General features: G+C 40.0%; 1 protein-coding gene across 5 annotated transcripts in view; it reads right to left on the minus strand.

Moving 5' to 3' along the window:
- Window positions 1-14,935: 14,935 nt before the first annotated feature.
- The window catches only part of EXOC6B (exocyst complex component 6B), a 742,202-nt gene continuing 737,926 nt past the window's right edge, over window positions 14,936-19,211 (minus strand). For 4 of the 5 annotated variants that reach the window (XM_064364233.1, XM_064364234.1, XM_064364232.1 and 1 more), the window contains one exon: window positions 16,496-18,362. In XM_064364233.1, the coding sequence (XP_064220303.1) occupies window positions 18,236-18,362 (127 nt within the window). In that variant the 3' untranslated portion in view covers window positions 16,496-18,235. Of the gene's footprint in view, window positions 18,363-19,211 lie in introns of all 5 variants that reach the window. The other variant, XM_012475649.2, reaches the window with a different exon arrangement.

A 19,211-nucleotide genomic window follows, 5' to 3' on the forward strand; every position in this document is an offset into this window, starting at 1 on the left:
TGCAAAATATTCCCAAATATAAGTGACAGACACCTAGATTGCCTCCAACTGCTTATTTCTGCAGTGGCGGTAAATTCATTTTCTCTGCGTGTTTAACCAGGAGGAAACTTACCAGGTCCTAGGGGATGTGCTTACAAGTTCTGCTGGACGACTCTCCAGATGCTGCTGTAGTCCAGCTCCTCTGCAGCACACAAAGATGCCGCCTCCCTCATCCCAACTTGCATGATTCCACTGTTTGATTTGTCAGTCTGATAGGTGTAAAGTGACGTAAGCCTTTACACATGGCAATTGCCACTGCTTTGAATATCTCTCCTTTTAATATCATTCTGCTTTAAACATCCTCCTTTCGCTGCCTGGTAAACTCCTACTTATCTTTCAAAATCCAAATCTAGCATCATATTCTTTGTGAAGTTTTCCGGTTTGCCATTCCTTCCTTGGTGCTCCAGAATGTCCTGTGCAGACCATCCTAGCACTTATATCACTGTAAGCCTTTCTTTCTCATTTATACAAGCCCCCACCAACCTTGGCAATTAATGCAGAAATGGATCCTGCCTCAGGAAACCATGGGGTAGCGGGAGAGAGGAGGTGAGGAAGGAGTGAGGTAGGTTGTGTAGGTAGGAGCTGGGAAGTCAGGCAGTTAATTATATACTCTTTTCTCTTGATGGATTCAAAGGACTTTAAATACTGAAACTATGCGTTCTTCTTCTTCATGTTTCTAGTGTCTATGCTGTCAATAAGTGTTTTTCTGAATAAATTATCTCTTATGTACTTCAGGATCTCACTCAATTCTATCTCAAACAGCTTTATCTTAGCTGTTTCTAAATGTTTCTCCCCTTCTGTCTATAACCAAGCCAATATCTCTCTTAGCGTAGAAAGACTTTCCCTTAATGCCAATGAACTCTGGGCTGACATTTCACAAAGGATGGGGTGCAAAGGAAAGAGCAAGGTAATTAGAATTAAAAGACCTTAGGGAGTTCACGTACCCTTTCTGGGCCTCTGGGTTGACTGATCTACACAATGAAGCTAGTTGTGTTGTATTACACAACCATGTGACGGCACTGTGCATCCATTCTCTTTCTTTCACCAAGCTTCCAAAAAATACTGTCACATGTGTCCAAAATTGAATTCCTCATCTTCTTTCAAACCAGCCCTCCTCTGGAATATTTTGCTTCTAGCAACTCTGTCATTTTCCCACCTCCTTGACTACTTAGTTAACTCAAAGTCCATTAATTCATTAATTTACCTTTCGAGTTGATACTTAAATATGATCCGCATCTCCATCCTCATTTCCGCTGTTCTCAGAGTAGAGGCATCTTCAGATTGGGTATGAATTTGTTTAGGAAAATGTGTACCATTGAAGTCTTCTGGTAACCCGTTTTGGTAGGTTACATCCCACCCTAACTGCTTCTCCCCCATCTACAGAGTCATCTGATGTGTTATAGGAATCACAAATCATCAGTGACCAGCACTCTAGCTATCTTCCCTTGCTCCAGATGAAGTTAGTTTTACAAGTTTTGTCAAGAAACAGATGACCCTTGATACACTAAAGCAAAGAGAGGAAGAATAAGAATTGTCAAAAAAAATTATTCCTACATACCAAAACAAAACCTTTTAAAGGCAGCATAGGAACAGTTATATGCATGGCTGGGTGTGGTGGCTCATGTCTGTAATCCTAGCACCTTGGGAGGATGAGGAGGGAGGATTGCTTGAACCCAGGAGTTTGATACCAGCCTAGGCAATATGGTGAGACCCTGCCTCTACAAAATATTTTTTAAAAGTTAGCTGGACATGGTGGTGCACACCTGTAGTCCCAGGTGCTTAGAAGGCTGAGGTGAGAGAATTGCTCAAGCCTGGGAAGTTGAGGCTGCAGTGAGCCGTGATTGGGCCAATGCACTCCAGCCTGGGTGACAAAGTGAAACTCTGCCAGAAAGAAAGAAGGAAAGAAAGAAAGAGAGAGAGACAGAGAGAGAGAAGGAAGGAAGGAAGGAAGGATAAAGAAAGAAAAGAAAGAGTTAAGTATAGACAAATCTTACTTATGAATATTTATATAAAAATCATAAATTAAATATCACCAAGTAAAATACAGATGTTTGCCAAAATAATAAGACATTTTGACTAAGCAGGCTAAAATTGTAAGTGAACCAAAAGATGTTTCAACATTAGGTCTTTACTATATTAAAAGGTAAGAAAAAAATCGATTCCAATAGAGGCTAAAAAGAAGTATTTGATAAAATTCAATGCTAATTTCTTATAAAAAGTAACAATAAGCTAGGAAGAGAAGAAAACTCCCTTAAGTTGATAAACCTATAGCAAGCCTCACAATTAATAACATTGGAACCACTTCAACCGAAGCAAGGAGAGACAAGTTCTTACCATTACCATCATTATACAACACTGTCTGGTTGTCTCAGCCAATTAAATCAGAAAAAAATCAGAAATGTAAGGGAAAAGCTAAAGCATAAATATATAAATATTAGTGACATATCTTGGACAACTTTCTCAACTTCTTTCATGATTATTGCTCTTTGGGGGTTTTCTGTGTTTACTTGGTTCAATCCTGGTAATACACATTTTTCTAGAAGCATCATCCATCTTCCTTTAGGTTTACAGATTTGTTTCCACAAAGTTATATAAAGTATCCTCTACATTATTTACATGGATATTAGGACTAACTACAGTAGAATTTTCCAGGGAATCAACTGCAAACCTATTAGAACTAATAAAAACATGCAATAACTTCTTTGGCTACATGATGAACATAATCAATAGCTTCCTTATATGTTTGTAATAACCTTGGAAATATAATTTTAAATATATAGCAAATAATGTTCATATTCATATGAATTCATGTGAGTAATGTGAATTCATGAGTCATGTAAGACTTATGGGAAGAAAACATAATTCTTTGTGAAATACATTAAAAAAAAATCTAAATAGAGACTTATCATATTGGGATGTCAATTTCTCCCAAATTTAATACATTCAATGTAATCCTAATCAAAATCCCCAAGAGATTTTTAAAATGACATTTCACAAAGTAATTCTGAAGCTCATCTGTGAAACTAAATACACAAGGAGAGACTAGACATTTTTGAAAAAGATCAATAGTGGGAGCCTTTCTCTATTAAATACCAGAACATATTTTAAGGCTACATAAACTAAAATGATCTCATCTTGGCACAGAAATAGACCAGTGGAATAGAGTGTAGAAACAGACCCATGTACCGCAAAGCAGTGAGGAAAGGACTGACTGATAATAATATAAGCACTTAGGATCTTTAGGTAGCCATTTGAAAAAAAGGTTGTATTTTGCCTTTTCTATGACCCCAAATGAAATCTAGATAGCTTTAATATTTAAATATAAAACAAAAATAAAATATTTTATAATCTGGTAGTGGTGGTGGGTTAGAAAGCTTTTCTATATAAGATACAAAACTCAAGAGCTTAAAGGAAAAGACTGATTAAACTATATTAAATTTCAAATATCTGTCTGATAAAAGCTACCATAAACATTAAAAATAGGTGAAGGTTGGAAGTATAGGTTAATAATTATGAAACTGTATGCAAGAGTGGAATAACTAAGTAAATGGCTAGTAGATGGTAGGAGACAGGATCTCACTCTTGGAGAGAGATAAGCATTAAGGAAAGACTAGAATGGTCCCTGGGGTACTGGATTACAGTTGGAGACATCAGTATGAACTCAAGTGATATATATACACACACATACATATATATGCCTCATGCCTCATAAAACACACAGAGATATATAGATACAGAAACAATTAGAAATATGTATATACATGCATTATCATATATAATACAGTATCTAGCTCTGTCTGCTAACAGCATAAAAGCAATGACACCCCAGTAGCAATGAGCATACCCAGCACCCAGTTCTTGGTTTTAAAATACCATTCTTCAATAAAAGGAGACAGTGCTCCGTGAAGAACTGGTTAATGCTAGGGCTGGGACAGGGAAAGTATAAGATAATCTTGCAGCATCTTGAGTGTCATAAAGCAAGGAAATCATCAAAACACAAAGGATAGGGGTATGTGAAAGGCACATAGGAGCCACCCTGAGAGAGCTCCCAGTGGCCACACCTGGAATAATTTAAGCAAAAAAATAGGTAAGCAACATGGAATTAGATTGTAATCTAAAGGATAGAATAAATACATAAGGCCAAAGGATAGCTACATAGATCAATGGAAGAGAACTTCGAGTCCAGATATAAAGCCATAGATCTATAATTAATTGATTTTCAGCATGGAGGCCAAGACCATTCAATGGGAAAGAATGGTCTTTTCAACAAATGGTGTTTGGAAAACACAATATAATCTGAGTTGTCCATATACAAAAATCAGTTCAAAGTGGATCAAAGACCTAATTGTAAGAGCTAAAACCATAAAACTCTTAGAGGGAAACAAAGGTGTAAATCTTCATGACTTAGGATTAAGCAGTTGTTTCTTAGATTCTTAGATATTATACCAAAAGCACAAGCAAAAACAAGAAAAAGATGGATAAATTTGGACCTCATCAAAATTTAAAACCTTTTGCATCAAGGATACTGTCAAAAAGTGAAAAGATCCATAGAGTGGGTTAAAATATTTGTAAATCATCTAACTGATAAGGATCTAAAATCCAGACTATCTAAAGAACCCTTACAAGTCAACAATTAAAAAACAAATAACCCAATTTAAAAATAAGTAAAGAATTTGAATATGATATTCAAATGGTCATGATGATATACAAATGGTCAATAACTACATGGAAAAATTCTCAACATTGTTGGTCATTAGGAAAATGCAAGTCAAAACTAGAGTGAGATGCCTCTTCACACCCACTAGGGTGACTATTATTTAAAAACACACACACAAAAACAGAAAATAGAAAGTGTTAGCAAGAATGTGGAGAAATTGGAACGCTTATATTTTGCTGATAGGAATAGTAAATGAAGCAACTGCTTTAGAAAACATTTTAGCAGTTTTGCAACAATTTAAACATAGTTACTGTATGACACAGCAATTTTACTCCCAGGTATATACCTAAGAGAATTGAAAACACATGTTCAAACAAAAACTTGTGTACTGATATTCATAGCAGCATTACTGGAAATGACCAAAAAGTGGAAACAGCCCACGGCCTCATCAATAGATGAACGGATAAACAAAATGTGGCATACAATGGAATATTATTCAGCCATAACAGATATGAAATACTGAATATGCTATGACATGGATGAACCTTAAAAACATTATGCTAAGGGAAGCCAGGTATAAAAGGTTACATATTATATGATTCTACTTGTATGAGATGTCCAGAATAGGCAAATTCATAGAGAGAGAAAGTAGATTAGGGAGACAGGGGAAGAGGGGAATTGGGAGCAATTACTAACAGGTATAGAATTTCCTTTTGGGATGATAGACATGTTCTGAAGGTAGACAATGTTGGTTGCACAACATTGTGAATATACTGTAAACCACTGAACTGTATGCTTTGAAATGGTGAGTTTTATGTTGTGAGTTACATCTCAATAAACACGAAAAGAAGAAAGCCTAAAATAAGTGCAAAAAAATGCAGATAATTTCATACTGATATAAATACGTGACTTAAATTATTGGTCTAATAAACACATAAATGGTGTTGAAGAGACAATTCTGTCTTACAGAATTCCAAATAATTTATTGAGATAGTCTTTGTGGGAGGTAAAGCTTAACCCTCCTGCTCTTTTCTGCCCCTTCAGTATAGGCTGCAATTAGTCACTTTCCTCTAATAAGTAAAATATGGAAAGGGAAAAGTAGTAATTTTACAGTGGATAAACCTGGCAAACGCTGCCTTAACTAGTGATGAAGGTTAACATCACCAATTATGTCATGTGGATATCATGTATACACTGATACAGGATAAGGAAGTCACCTCACCTTTGGTGTATTCTTTCAAAAAAACCATAAGCCCAGTCTAATCAAGAGAAAAACTTCGGACCAACACAAAGTAAGGAACATTTTACAAAATACTTATCACTCCTCAAAACTGTTAAGGTCATGGGAAAGAAAGAAAGACTGAGAAACTGTCACAGACCAGAGGACACTAAAGAGATATGACAACTAAATCCAATATAATATCCTATACTAAATCCTGGAACAGAAAGAAAACATTACTGGAAAAACTGGTGAAATCCGAATGAAGTCCAAGTTTAGTTAATACTATGTGCCAATGTTGGTATAAGCAGTTTTCACAAACGTCCATGGTAACGTAAGACTTTAACAATAGGGCTTATTGAGTGAGTAATATATGGGAACTCTCTACCACTCTGCAACTTTTCTCTAAACCTAAAATTATTCCAAAATAAAAATTTTACTTAAAAGGAAGTGAAAGACTAGGATAAAATATTTGCTCATATATACTGAACAAGTATGTAATTAGCATCAAGAGGATCAGTGGGTCAAGGACCTTGTGACAGATCCCATCTCTTGACCAACATTCATTTCCCCTCATCTGCCTGCAGAAAGCACTCAGACTGGCTCGACTGGTGGTGAAGACACCTTGATATCCTGCCCCTATTCTATCCATTTATCTTTCCATTCATGCATATAGTCAGTTCATTCAACAAACTTAAGCATATTTTATGTGGCAGAAATTCTTCTAGATACTGAGGATAAAGCTGTGAAAAAAAAAAAACAAACATCCTGCTTACAGCTACAGGAACTTACAGGGTATGAACCATCATTGGTATTAACCAGACATGATGATCGTACTCCCTCTGGTCATGATTGGTTTGGGGGTGCCCATGTGATCCAGTTCTGGCCAAAGAAGATGTAAGAGGAGGTAATATGAAGAAATATTTTAAAATAGTAATTTACATTTGGGAGGCTGAGGTAGGAGGATCACTTGAGCCAGGAGTTTGAGGCTGCCACGAGCTATGAATAGGACACCACACTCCAGCCTGCGTGACAGAGCAAGACTCTAGCTCTAAAAATAAATATAAATAAATAATTTTGAGAATACTTACATAATTTACTTAAAAAGTAAATCTTTAAGCCTAAGGAAAGATGGAAATCATAGGCTTTTAAGAAAGGGACTCAGCCTACATGGTTCTTTATCTCTTTGCTTTTTTTTCCTTCTTCCTTCCTGGAAAGTGAATGTGATGTCTGGAGGTGAAGCAGCTCTTCTGTGCCTATTAAATGATAAACATACTAAGGATGACAGAACAGAAAGACAGAGAGTGTCTAGGTCTCTGCTGCTTCAGTCCTGTATTGTTTATGCCTAAGCCTCTAGAATTCTTCACACTTCAAAAACCAAAAACAAAACAAAAAAGCTCCAAAAGCCCCCAAACCAAAAGAAGCCCTCCTCAGTTCTTTACTGCACTCATAGGCCATTTTGAATGAGTAGCTGAACACACTTCTAATTGATGAAGTTATCAACAGGCAATTTATTGAGAATATCTAAAAATGGCTAAGATGCGGAAAGATGATTCAGCCCAACAGAAACTGGCAATTGAAAATTAATTCGCCATTTCTCCTCACTCCAGTTTGACAGTCTTACTGACAGTGCAAGGAAATAGGCCCTCTCCCATGTTGCTGGTAAGGGTATAAAGTGGTACAGCCTTTTTTAAAAAAAAGACAATTGACATAACTAATCTACAGAATGTTTGTATATATGCAAAAGGATATCAAAGATGTTTGCTTCAGTAGTTCTTGTAATGATTAGCAAGTGAAAACAAGTTAAATAATGAAGAAATGGCTAAGCAAATTAAGGTAGAGTCACACTGAGGAATACTATGCAGTCACTAAAAAGACTGAGAAACATTATATGGAATACAAATCTATTTATGAAAACATTTTGACATTTTGCTATATTCATTTAATTTTATAAAAGAAATTAGACTTCATAAAGTTAAAAATCCTACTTTGTATCCCCATGTCCCTCATTTTTTTCTTCCCTCTGCAGAGATAACTACTATACCACATTTGGTGTTTATCATCCTCATGCACATTTTCAAAGTTTAAATTGTATTGTTATCTATAATCCAACTTGCTTTAAAAAAAATCAACAACTTTCAAAAATATTTATTCATGTTGACCCATGTAGCTATAGTTCATTTTAACCGCTGTGTAGTATTCTATTAAATTAATAGATCACAATTTATCTATTCTCCCACTGATGAACATTTAGGTTATTTCTAATTATTCATTATTACAAACAGTGCTGTAATAAACATTCCTATACATGTCTCCCTGTGCACATGTGGCTAGATTTCTCTAGGCTATGCACATGTTTAACTCTACTAGATACAGGTCCATAATATCTTGTTCAAAACCCTTGGGGCCAGATATGTTTCAGAATAAGATTTATTGAATTTTAGAAAGGCAATATGGCATATGTGCCATATATAACACCCTTAGTAGGGTTTGGGAAATAGACATAATCAAATAGATTACTTTTTCTGTGTTGAAAAGTATAAACATCCACATTAAGTAGGATAAATACAGATGATAAATAACTTACCATCAGGTCAGATTTTGCACCAAATTAGTAAAGAAAGAATGAGCATTTTCAATTTCTGAATTGCCAATAAGGGATTTGGATCTGTACCACCAAGCTTCTCTATAAAGTAGGTGTATTAATTTATTTTCTCACCTTTATGACATCCTGTTTCTACATATCCTCAACAGTAATTGGTAATATCAGACTTTAAAATTTTTGCAAATCTCATAGATGAGTACATATTACTTTTGTAATTAAAACAAAAAAGAACACATAAAACATGAATGAAAACAGCAATGAAAACATAAAACATTTATGACTGTACTAAGTAAAAAATGTGAAGAATCCAAATGCAGAAAATGTTAAACTGTTTGAGGAATGTGAATATGATGAATAAATGAATAGGGCCCTGCATAGGCAGTCTTTGTGTTACAAATATGTCCTTAACCTGCAAATTCTTTTATAAATTCAATGCAACTCCAATCAAATCACAATAGAACATTGGAAATAAAAAATTATAAAATTAACCTGGAAGAATAAATATCTGGGAACATTCTGAAAGAGGAAAGTATGATGTATTTCCTCTAGTAGGAATGGACTACTAGATGTTAAAGCAGATTACAAAGATATGGTAATTAAAACAATGTGGTAATGGCTCAGAAACAGAATGATCATGAGACCATAAAGAAAATCCCAAATAGAACAAAGATAAATATGAATTAAACACATGATAAAGATGGCATTTTAAAATTAATCAATGATGTTGCAGACAACTAGTTAGCCATTTGGAAAAAAGAAAAAGCTGGATCCCTATCATGCTCCTCAACTCAAAGGAAATTTCAAATTGATAAATGATTAATATACTAAAAATGAAGTAACAGAAGAAAACATGGGCCAATATTTTTATAATTTTGAAGTGGGGAAATCTAAGTATTACACGAAATCTAAACATTATAAAGGAAAAGTCTTGTAATTTGACATTCCAAGAATGAAAGACTGGCCAGGTGTGATGAGTCACACTTGTAATCCCAGCACATTAGGAGGCTGAGGTGGGAGGATCACTTGAGTCTAGGAGTTTGAGACCAGCCTGGGCAACAAAGTGAGACCCCTGTCTCTACAAAAAATAAAAAATCAGGTGGGCATGGTGGTACATGCCTGTAGCATCAACTACTCAGGAGGCTAAGGTGGAAGGATTTACTTGAGCCAGGGAGGTAAAAGCTGCAGCAAACCTTGATCATGCTGACACATTCCAGTCTGGGTGACAGAATGAGACCCTGTCTCAAAAAAGAACAAAAAAAAGAAGAAAACAAAAACCTACACAGCAAAAAATACCATGTAGTGAATATTGTGGCTGTCTCTTCGACATTCTCTCCACCATCTTCCTGGTTGTCTAGCTGCTATGCAGTTTGTTTGAGGGTAGCGATCCGTACCTCCTTACTCTAAATTCCAAGGGTGAGACTTGATTGATTGCTTTAACCTATCAGGGTAATCTTGTTGCCCTTGCCACAGTGATTGGTTCAAGTAACCCTGATAAAAACAGTAAACTCATGGCCTGCTCCGGATAAAAAAGAATGACATATAATCCAATTTAGAGCTCTCAATATTAGAGGCTTATTGGATTAAAAAGTTCCTTGCTCTTCTAAGAGAGTCACTGGAAGTTTCTGCACAGTATAGTGTGAGGATGTGAAATCTAGAAAAATGGCAGCCATTTAGCCACCATGAGGGAAGTAAGATTTAGGATGGTCTTCGTACCATAAAAGACGGAGTAGAGGGGAGGAAAGGAAACAGTCTTCACATTGTATTTTAGTCACTGAATCATCCTAACCCTGAACCACCTTTGGATTTTCAGTCAATAAATATTTTCTGAGTTGGGTTTTTTGTTACCTACAAAATAAAGGGTTCTAACTAATATGAACCAATGAACAAACTCAAAAGGCAAACTGGGAAAACATTTACAATGCAAATGACAAATAGCTAAAATCCCCAAAACAAAGAACTACAAATCAATACAAAAAGAAAATAACCAAATTTTTTCAAAGGCAGACTATTTCAATAGTTAATACAAGAGGAAATACAAATAACCAACACACAATATCAGTAGATGCTTAAGTTCACTATAAATTAATGTAAATAAGAACACAGGAAAATTATTTTTCATTTCAAAGACTGACAAAAATGAAAAAAACATTAATATTACTTAGGGCTGAGATTTCGTAGGGAGACAGATTCTTTCATAACCTATTGGAGAGAGTGTAAATTGGTGATTTTCAAGAGTAATTATGTACTTTCTATTAGCATTTATAATATTCATAGCTTTTTTTTTTCTTGAGACAGAGTCCTTACTCTGTCACCCAGGCTGGAGCGCAGTGTGGCCTGATCTTGGCTCACTGCAACCTCTGCCTCCCAGGTTCTGTTGATTCTCCTGCCTCAGCCTCCCGAGTAGCTGGGATTACAGGGGCATGCCACCATGCCTGGTTAATTTTTGTGTTTTTAGTAGAGATGGGTTTTCACCATGTTGGCCAGGCTGGTCTTGAACTCCTGACCTCAGGTGATCTGCCTGCCTTGGCCTCCCAGAGTGCTGGGATTATAGGCATGAGCCACTGCACCTGGCCAATATTCATAGCTTTTAACCCACCAATTCCATGCTTGAAATTTTACGCTATGGAAATAACTAAGCAAGTAGGCAAAGATATATACAAATATCTTGCAGTATTGTTATAAGAGTGGAATACTGGAAGCATTCTAAATATCCATCAATTCAGAACTGGTTAAATAAACTCATGGTACATTCATGCAATGGAAGAAGTTTATGGGCTTTATAAAGGATGAAAAAATTCTGTATGTTACCAATGAAATATATTTAAGATAAATTAAGTAAAAAGTAAAACTGTAATATAATACACTAGGATTATAATTTTTGTGACAGTATATACAGATTAAAATAATGGGACAGAATATCATCATACTATTATTAACAGTGATCAGCTGTGGGAAATGGGAGTAGGGTTTAGTGGGGAAAGCCCTATTTCTGTCAGATACCCACATACACATACACATACACATACACATACACATACACATACACATACACATACACATACACAGTACTCATGCACACACACATAATCACTACCACCAGGACCACATCCTGCCCATCAGGAATTAAACTGCTACTTTGGTTTCTCACCTGACTCTTTGCAACCTGTTTGCAACCTGTTCCCTGCTCTGTGGCATGACAAGGGTAGCATGGTACATGTTTGTCAAAAATTTTAAAACCACAATAAAACAGACTAAAAGTTAGCTTGCTTTTTTATTATCTACTATATGCTGGCAATTCTAAACAATGCCAATGGCAAAATAGTCCTCCCAGCAAGAGTGCTGCTCTCACAGCCCCCACATTTGCATGACTGCCTCTCTGAAAAACTCGTTCACTTGACCATGGGTGCCCATGTGCCATTTGCTGGGCCAGGTGCTGCCCATTTTTGCCTCTCTGTCTCCAGTGTCCAGACCATTGATGAATTCCCACTTTGCTCCTGAGAGTGTTACCTGAAAACACTTTCCCTAAAATCTTGGGGAAAAGCAAAATGGTTGCTCAAAACTGGCTATCTGAAAAGCCTTTGGCTGGTGCAGTCATAGGCCCCTTTCAAGTACCAACAGAAGTGGTGTTTTCCCCAGCAGGCTTCTCTGGAGAAGGGGATCACTGGAGAGGGCAGGGCCTTACTCCATCAGTTTTAAGAATAAGCACCCCATGGAATACAAAGAAAGCCATCTACCTAGCATAACCTGAGCCTTGTAACAGAGAGGGGAGTGTGTGGGAAGAACAAGAGGCAGATCCAATTAATTACCCTTAGAAGCAAAGGTAAAAGTTGAAGATTACGAGACCCATTTACAGGAGGAAATAGACCCATCATTGAGCCTAGAGAATGGGAGGATTGTTTAGGGCCAGAAAAGCGTCTCAATGTTCAGATTCCATTCCTTTTCTGGAGCTTTGGAGAGAGGAAGGTCATAGTTTGGGCTTGGAAGGTACACTTAGCAGTGGGTTCAGACTGGTAGGAGGGGGGCTGTTGTCTTGGGTCTGATTCTGGGCCTGCAGCCGACCCCCACCCTGAGGGGACAGAAGCTTCTATCTTCTCCAGGGGCTGGCCAAGGAGGGGGTGCCCCCTGTGAGAGGCCCATCCATTACCATCACAACAGCTGATGTCACAGACCCCACAAAGCAGCTGGGTTCCCAAATGCAGGGTAACCCTAACCCCACCAGCGATTGAAACAGATAGAGGGGTAGCTCTCCCACACAATACCTAGCCCTCACTCCTCTCCTCCTCCTCCTTGCACTTCCTCAAGAGCCTTTGTTTTCTGGTCCCTAGGGCCCACAGGCTCTCTCATTCCCGCAAACTCTGCCCATTAAACTCAAAACGAGGCCTCTGGGGAAAGGGTTTGGCACTTTCTTTCCCTGCCTCCTCTTATCTCCCACCAGCTATTCCCCATCCGCATCTGCCTGGCAGGCAGATAAGAAGCCCAGCTGTGAGAAAAAGGGCAAGGTGGTGACGGCTTCACATCCTTCCCTGGGCTGTTTTGATTTGCTTTGTTTTTCTGCCTTAGAGTACCCCACAGGGTTGCTGGTCCCTCTCTGGACAAGGCCTTCTGCGGAAGTCGTAACAGTTAGTGCTGAGGCTGTGGGAAATGTTCTGGGTGAGTCAGGTTGTTTGACTGTGACGGCCCATGTCTCTGTACTGAGCTGTCTGTCACCTCCCCAACCAGTTGGAAGCCTCAGTATTTTCAGGAGAGCAGAGTCCTCCTGTCTTCCCTCAGTACCCGTGTGCTGAGAGAGAAAGCCAGAAGCAGTGGTTTCACCGATTTTTAAGTGTGACATGGGATTCGGGGGAGGCTCCTGGAGAAGGTAGGTGGCAGACCAGCAGGGCTTGAAAAATCCACCAGAGCTCTATGAGGCAGGGAGACGAGTCACTGCTCAGAGCTTCTGGCTTTCCCTCATGGGAGATCTACATATCCGAAGGGATTTGGTTACTATTCAGTATTTTAGTCATGAATCTTTCTTACACATTGATGAAAGCCATCAACCTTCTTTCCAGAAAAAAATGGGTGGCATGAACACATGCATGCAAACACACACACACATCTGTGAGGGTTCTTGGACCCCTGGTTAAGAACTCCCAATAGAAGAAGGTAAAAGTTTTGGCACCAAAGTGAGAGCAGAGAAGATTCCAGTAGTGTGGACAGGCAGATTCCACTGGAAGCACAGGCTGTCTTCAGAGCCAGATGGCTGGGTGATTTGAAAGGCGTGTCCCTCTGTTTCATTTACAGGTGCTTGGGGGGCATAGCTACCCCCAACCTTGTAGTGGACTTGGGGAGAGGATGCCAGGAGGCAGAGAAGCCCTGGACACTTGCCCAGTGCTCAGCCATGAGGCATGTTGTGGAACTGGAAGGTAGGGAGGAAAAGGCCTTAAATACTGCATGTGCTATTGCTTGGTACTGGCTAAGCATTTTGAACTTCCACAGCTCATTTACACTTTACCACAAACCTGTAAGTTAGAGACACCATTCTGCTTTCATGGATGAGGATGATGATATTTAGGGAGTTAGTTTAGTACTTCTTCAAGGTCAGAGGCTAGTAAGTGGCATTGCAGGGATCGAAGCCCAGGTCTCTTGGGAATGAAAGCCCAGTTGCAGCAGTCAGACTTTTTACTGAAGAAAATTCTTTCTGGTCTATTCCCATTGCTTGTGTGCTAGCCTGGAGAGAAAGCAGGCTGAGTGTTGCTACACTGGCATTGCTGGTCTTACTTACCATGGTTCCAGATGTGCCTAGGAGGTTCTTCATTACCTCCCAGAACATACCAGGCTTATGCCAACACTGTACTCTAATGTGGTCTGCACTAAAAATACTCATTCCTATGACTTAACAAAATTTGACTTGTATTCCTTCAAGGCCCAGCTAATTAACATCCTGTTTCATCTGAGTTGTCTTTCCCAACCAGACCCTTTCCTTCACTAGGCCAGAATGACTGCACCCCTCCTGCACAGAGTCTAAAATAGGCTCATTTTTTTCTTTTTTCCAGCCTGCCTTTGTTCTGGATAATCCGACATCACTCCCTCTTGACTGGGAGCCTTTCCATGGCAGGGCTAGTGTTCAACACTGGGCTCCAAGTTGCCTAATCCAGTGCTCCACATAACTCAACATTTTGAAAAGTTCTTCTTGATGATGCCAGTGTTAGCTGCATAGGCAGGAAAACCTAACCCAGGGGTCAGGGATGTTTCCAAGGCCATAGTAGGGCTCCTTGCCTTATGTGGAAGGGAGGCTTTCTCTTCCCCACCAGGCTCTTCTCACCTGCTCTAGTCCTCAGTCCAGCTAAGTGGGGATGCAATGTCAGCCATCCAGTTTACCAACGCAGCTGCACTGTGCAAAAGGGATGAAGAACAAAACACCCATGAGACAACACCATGGCTTTTGAAACAGGTATGTAGGCTTTCTTGTTTAATAGCAGTTAAAAGAGGAAAATGTACAAGAGGAATAAACATGCTCTTTTCACGGAGGAGCTTTCCCCTAACCATGCGGCCCATCTGTATCAGTAGCTTTACTAGTAAGTTTTAGAGAAAAAATTTCCCTTTGGAGTTAAAAATGGACTTTCCTAATTTTCTCGATAAATGTGCAACTATCTGTGCAAAATAAAAATGCCATTTCCAACACCTTTGTGAAAAGTAGTTGTGAATGCAGGCAAAAAAATAAAAATAAAAGAAGAGGCAATTGCAGTCAAGAGAGGAGTCCTGGGAGAAGGGAGGCTAACGCAGGGGAATTTCTGCAGCAGTTCCCAGGGAGTGTGCTCAGAGGCCCGATGAGGAAGGTCATGGCCAAAGCCGATGTTGGGAGATAAAAGGCCATGGGTCTGGGACTTGCTGAGTAAGTACCTGTCAAGTGTACAGTAAGGCTAGACTGACTTAGAGGACTGGTATGTAATGAGAACAGCGGGCAAGGCACCCTGGAAGCTGTACACTCCCTTTGCCAACAGGGTCTCATTTCCTGGTTCCCATTTTCAGTTCCTTCCCACCCATAACAGCTTCATTTATAGTCTGCTTAAAGAGATTTTCCTATGAATGTTAAAATGATGCAAGCAGCCTATATTACTACTGAAACCCAGTAGAGTTCCAAACCAGACTGTCCCTTCAGGAATATAGATCTGGTTTCCCCAAGAACTTGGCCAAGGGTTCATCCTGACCAGATGCCATATGGGCTTCTAGCCTTCTGTGTGCTTGCCCTCTTATTGAGGCCCTCCAGTGTTCTTCTACATCTCTAGGTATTTGAGGCCATTTCTGAGGAGTCTGATGGTTCCGGGCACATATACTTTGCACAAGTCCTCTCAAGGGTTGGTCCAGCTACAGGCCTACAGACAAAACTAAAAACATCCCACTTTTCTCATTCAAAAACTTGACATTTTTGGTCCCTGTTTTTACCTTCCCTGGCCCACCAACAGTATGTCTCTACACACAGCTCAGTAACTGCATGTTGCTTTTTGTTAGATAAGGTAAACTAAGAAGGAAGGCAAACTAAGAAGGAAGAGAAGGTATATCAAAGGGTCCATCTTCATATTTTAAGTTTGAATAAGCTTTTTTTTTCATGGGACTTCTGTGCAGAATAACCCCTGTTCCTCCACCTTGTCCGCCTTTTCCTCTATAGCATAGTTCTTCCAAGGTAGAGGTTTGAGACCAGATTGGGAATGATGATCCTCTAAAAAGACAAACACTGTTGGCATGCTTACGTGTCTCTCCATTTCCACTTCAGTCTCTCAGCACTCAAAGCTGAAGAGATCTTCTTGCCAACAGCATACTAGCATAGAAAAGTGTTTTGAGTCCTTTTCAAGCAATAGAACTTCAGATTAGTATAATCGTTTCTCACCTGTTTCAACAAAGGTGAGAGCTTGGAGATGCCATTTTGACTCCTACCTTCTCTTGGCTTATCAAGTTCTAGGTGGCATTGCTCATCCCTTACCTTCATCCTGAAACCCCAGCCAACCACCCAGCCCTCAGGATGAGCCTCGGCAGGCGCCTGCAGAGCTCACATGTAGCCTGGTTTCTCCTGCTTTGAGGAAGTTTGTGTGTCTGTGTGCCTATCCTCTTCCCAGGGGCTATCAAAATGTGATAGGTTATGGTGAGGTAGGGGGTGGGGAGGGGGGAAAGGAAGTTCTTCCCTCCCCAGAAGCAACTCAGTAGCTGACAAAGGTAGTGAAGAATTCTGTTTGATGAGTCTTTCCTCCCACTAATCCAAGCTGGAAATGCCTGTGTGGCGTATTTGTCATCGTTCGGTGATGCACAATTATTCTCTTGCCAGTAGCCATAGTAGTATCTTTCTGAAGTGTCTTAAAATACAGTTTCCCCTGACTGACCTCACAGCAAAGCCCTTGCATTAAGTCTCAGGAGTCTATCTGGGACAATGAATGCAGCCTCCAAGCTAAGCTGCTCCAGGCTCTAGAGTATGGGGGATAGGATTATAGGTAATCTTTCTCAGACAAAGCCAAAGATGGCTTTGGGGATATCAAAAGAGGGGGAACCTTGGCTTGAGCAATGAAATAATATCTAGGATATGATTTAGTGAACAACAGTTGGGCCAGAGGCAACAAGCCACAAGCCATGGCTGGCTCTGTCGACTTTATGGTAACAGTGTCTCCATCCCTAGGGACATCGAGCCCAATCGTGGCTGCCCCCACAGTGCAGAGCCGGTGACATTTCCTTCAAGATGGTAGCCAAAAAGCTCGTTTTAAAACATAAAGGAATAATCCCAACTAATCCTCAGGTTTCACCGAAGGATAAGGTAAGGGCCATCTTTAGGCTTCTGAAATCTGACCTACTTCAATGGCATTACTGGAGAAGGCTAAGTCTGAGACGCTCTGTGAAGACCTATGGAAATAACTGTTGATCTACATCCTGAATCAAGTGCTCTAACTGTGAATGAAGGAAATGAGATGAACAGGGAAAGGAATGGGCCTCTGATTCCATGAAAACTGGCTTTCAAGATCCAGAAAAACTCCTTGGGTTGAGACTCAACGCTCCTAGAGGGGGCAATCTGCAGTTAAACATGGGATCCAATTATTACCACTGCCTACCTAGCTGTATCCTGCCCCAGAAAAATTTGCAGTAAAAGCCAGATCTAGGCTAAAGAAACTGCCATCCTTAGGGGATTGGAATGAAGCTGTCATCTTGCCACATGCCATGCTTGTTCACAAGCCAGTGAAAGTCAGCACTCTGAGGAGATGACCCTCTAGAACTGCCCTTAGTGTACTAAATAGTAACATTTGCCAGGCCCTTTCCTTGCATTGAGAAGAATCAGCCTCATCTATGTGGCGAATGGGCATCCAAGAGTGAACAGGACATATTTTAGTATGCTTTTGCTCACTCTACCTCTCAGTGCCAAGCACCACTTTTTGTGGTCCCCGAGCCCCAGACCTATGCTTTAGAGCCATGGCTGAAAGGTGGTTCATCACACTGGGACTGATGACACCACCATCTCTAAGATAACACAGATAGTGTAGTAATAACTTCCCCCGAGTCCCAGCCTAGCAACATCTCATGTACTTGCTTATTTTTGTGCCTTTTTTACTATAGGGCAATGTTATGTGAATACTGCACAGGGGTTAATAAAAAAATACATATGCTCTCTTTGAAGAAGAATGCACAAATGCAGGGTCAGCTAGGGCTGGATCCCACACTAGGGGGCTGCAGCAGGTCGCCTCTGGGGGTCCAGGGCCACCCTTCATGAGTGGTGGCTGCTGATGAGTCCTCGGAGCTGCTTGGCCACAGTGTCAATAAGTTTCTGCTTGTCTCGCTCATTTTTCCGAAACTGTGCAAACATGTTGTTCTTGCGGCTAGTATCCTTCATTCTAAACAGAGAAAGAAAGAAAGAGGGCAATGTGTTTGAGGAAACAATGGTGGAAGGAGAACCTGCAGAAGGCAGGATGGCAATGCATCTTAACGACTACCCAGAGTAATGAGAGAGTCCGGATTATCTCCACTGTCAGGCCCACACTCACCTACTCATCAGGAAGCTGGCATTCTGGCACCCATAGCCCTCCCAACTTCAGTCATCTTTGGAAATTGGTTAAGAGCCAGTTTTGGAGGGGCCAATCTCCCTATCCTTTATACCTGGATCCACCTAGTTTATTCTCTTTTCTCAGCAGGTGTGTACCTGCTATAGGTGTCTGGGACATGGCACAGCTCTGCTGGCCAGTAAGCCCTTATAGAATGTCTAGGATCCACTCATTACCTCATGAACCTACCAAATACTAATGGGACCTTAGAGATAATATTTGAAAGGTAAAGCAGGAAAAGTGCTCTTAACTAGCAATTCCAAGAGAACATGAATAACCGCAAGCCACTGTGTATTTCAAAACCTCACTCTAGCTGGCTATTCCATCACATTCCTAACAAAACTAAGGGCTTGACTCACCTCCTTTTTCTCAGGGTAAGGGCAGATAGGCGGTGTGGTGGCTAAGAGAGTATGGTGCTGAGGAAAGCATGTGCCAAAGGGCTGGGCCATCCTCTCACTCCATAAACCAGAGCTTTTTACATGAGAAGCCCTTGAGTTCTCAATGGCTGTCTGTACCCCCATACTTTTGACCTCTGTGCCATGCTAAAGCTTCACAGATGGCATATTCCTAGAACACAAACCATGGGCAATTCTGGCCAGTGGTTCTTTCAGATAGAGAGCCCTAACTGGGAAACAGAGACAA

This window comes from Aotus nancymaae, unplaced genomic scaffold, assembly GCF_030222135.1.
Source record: "Aotus nancymaae isolate 86718 unplaced genomic scaffold, 86718_ANA_hifiasm-v0.15.2.pri h1tg000057l, whole genome shotgun sequence".
Lineage (NCBI taxonomy): Eukaryota > Metazoa > Chordata > Mammalia > Primates > Aotidae > Aotus > Aotus nancymaae.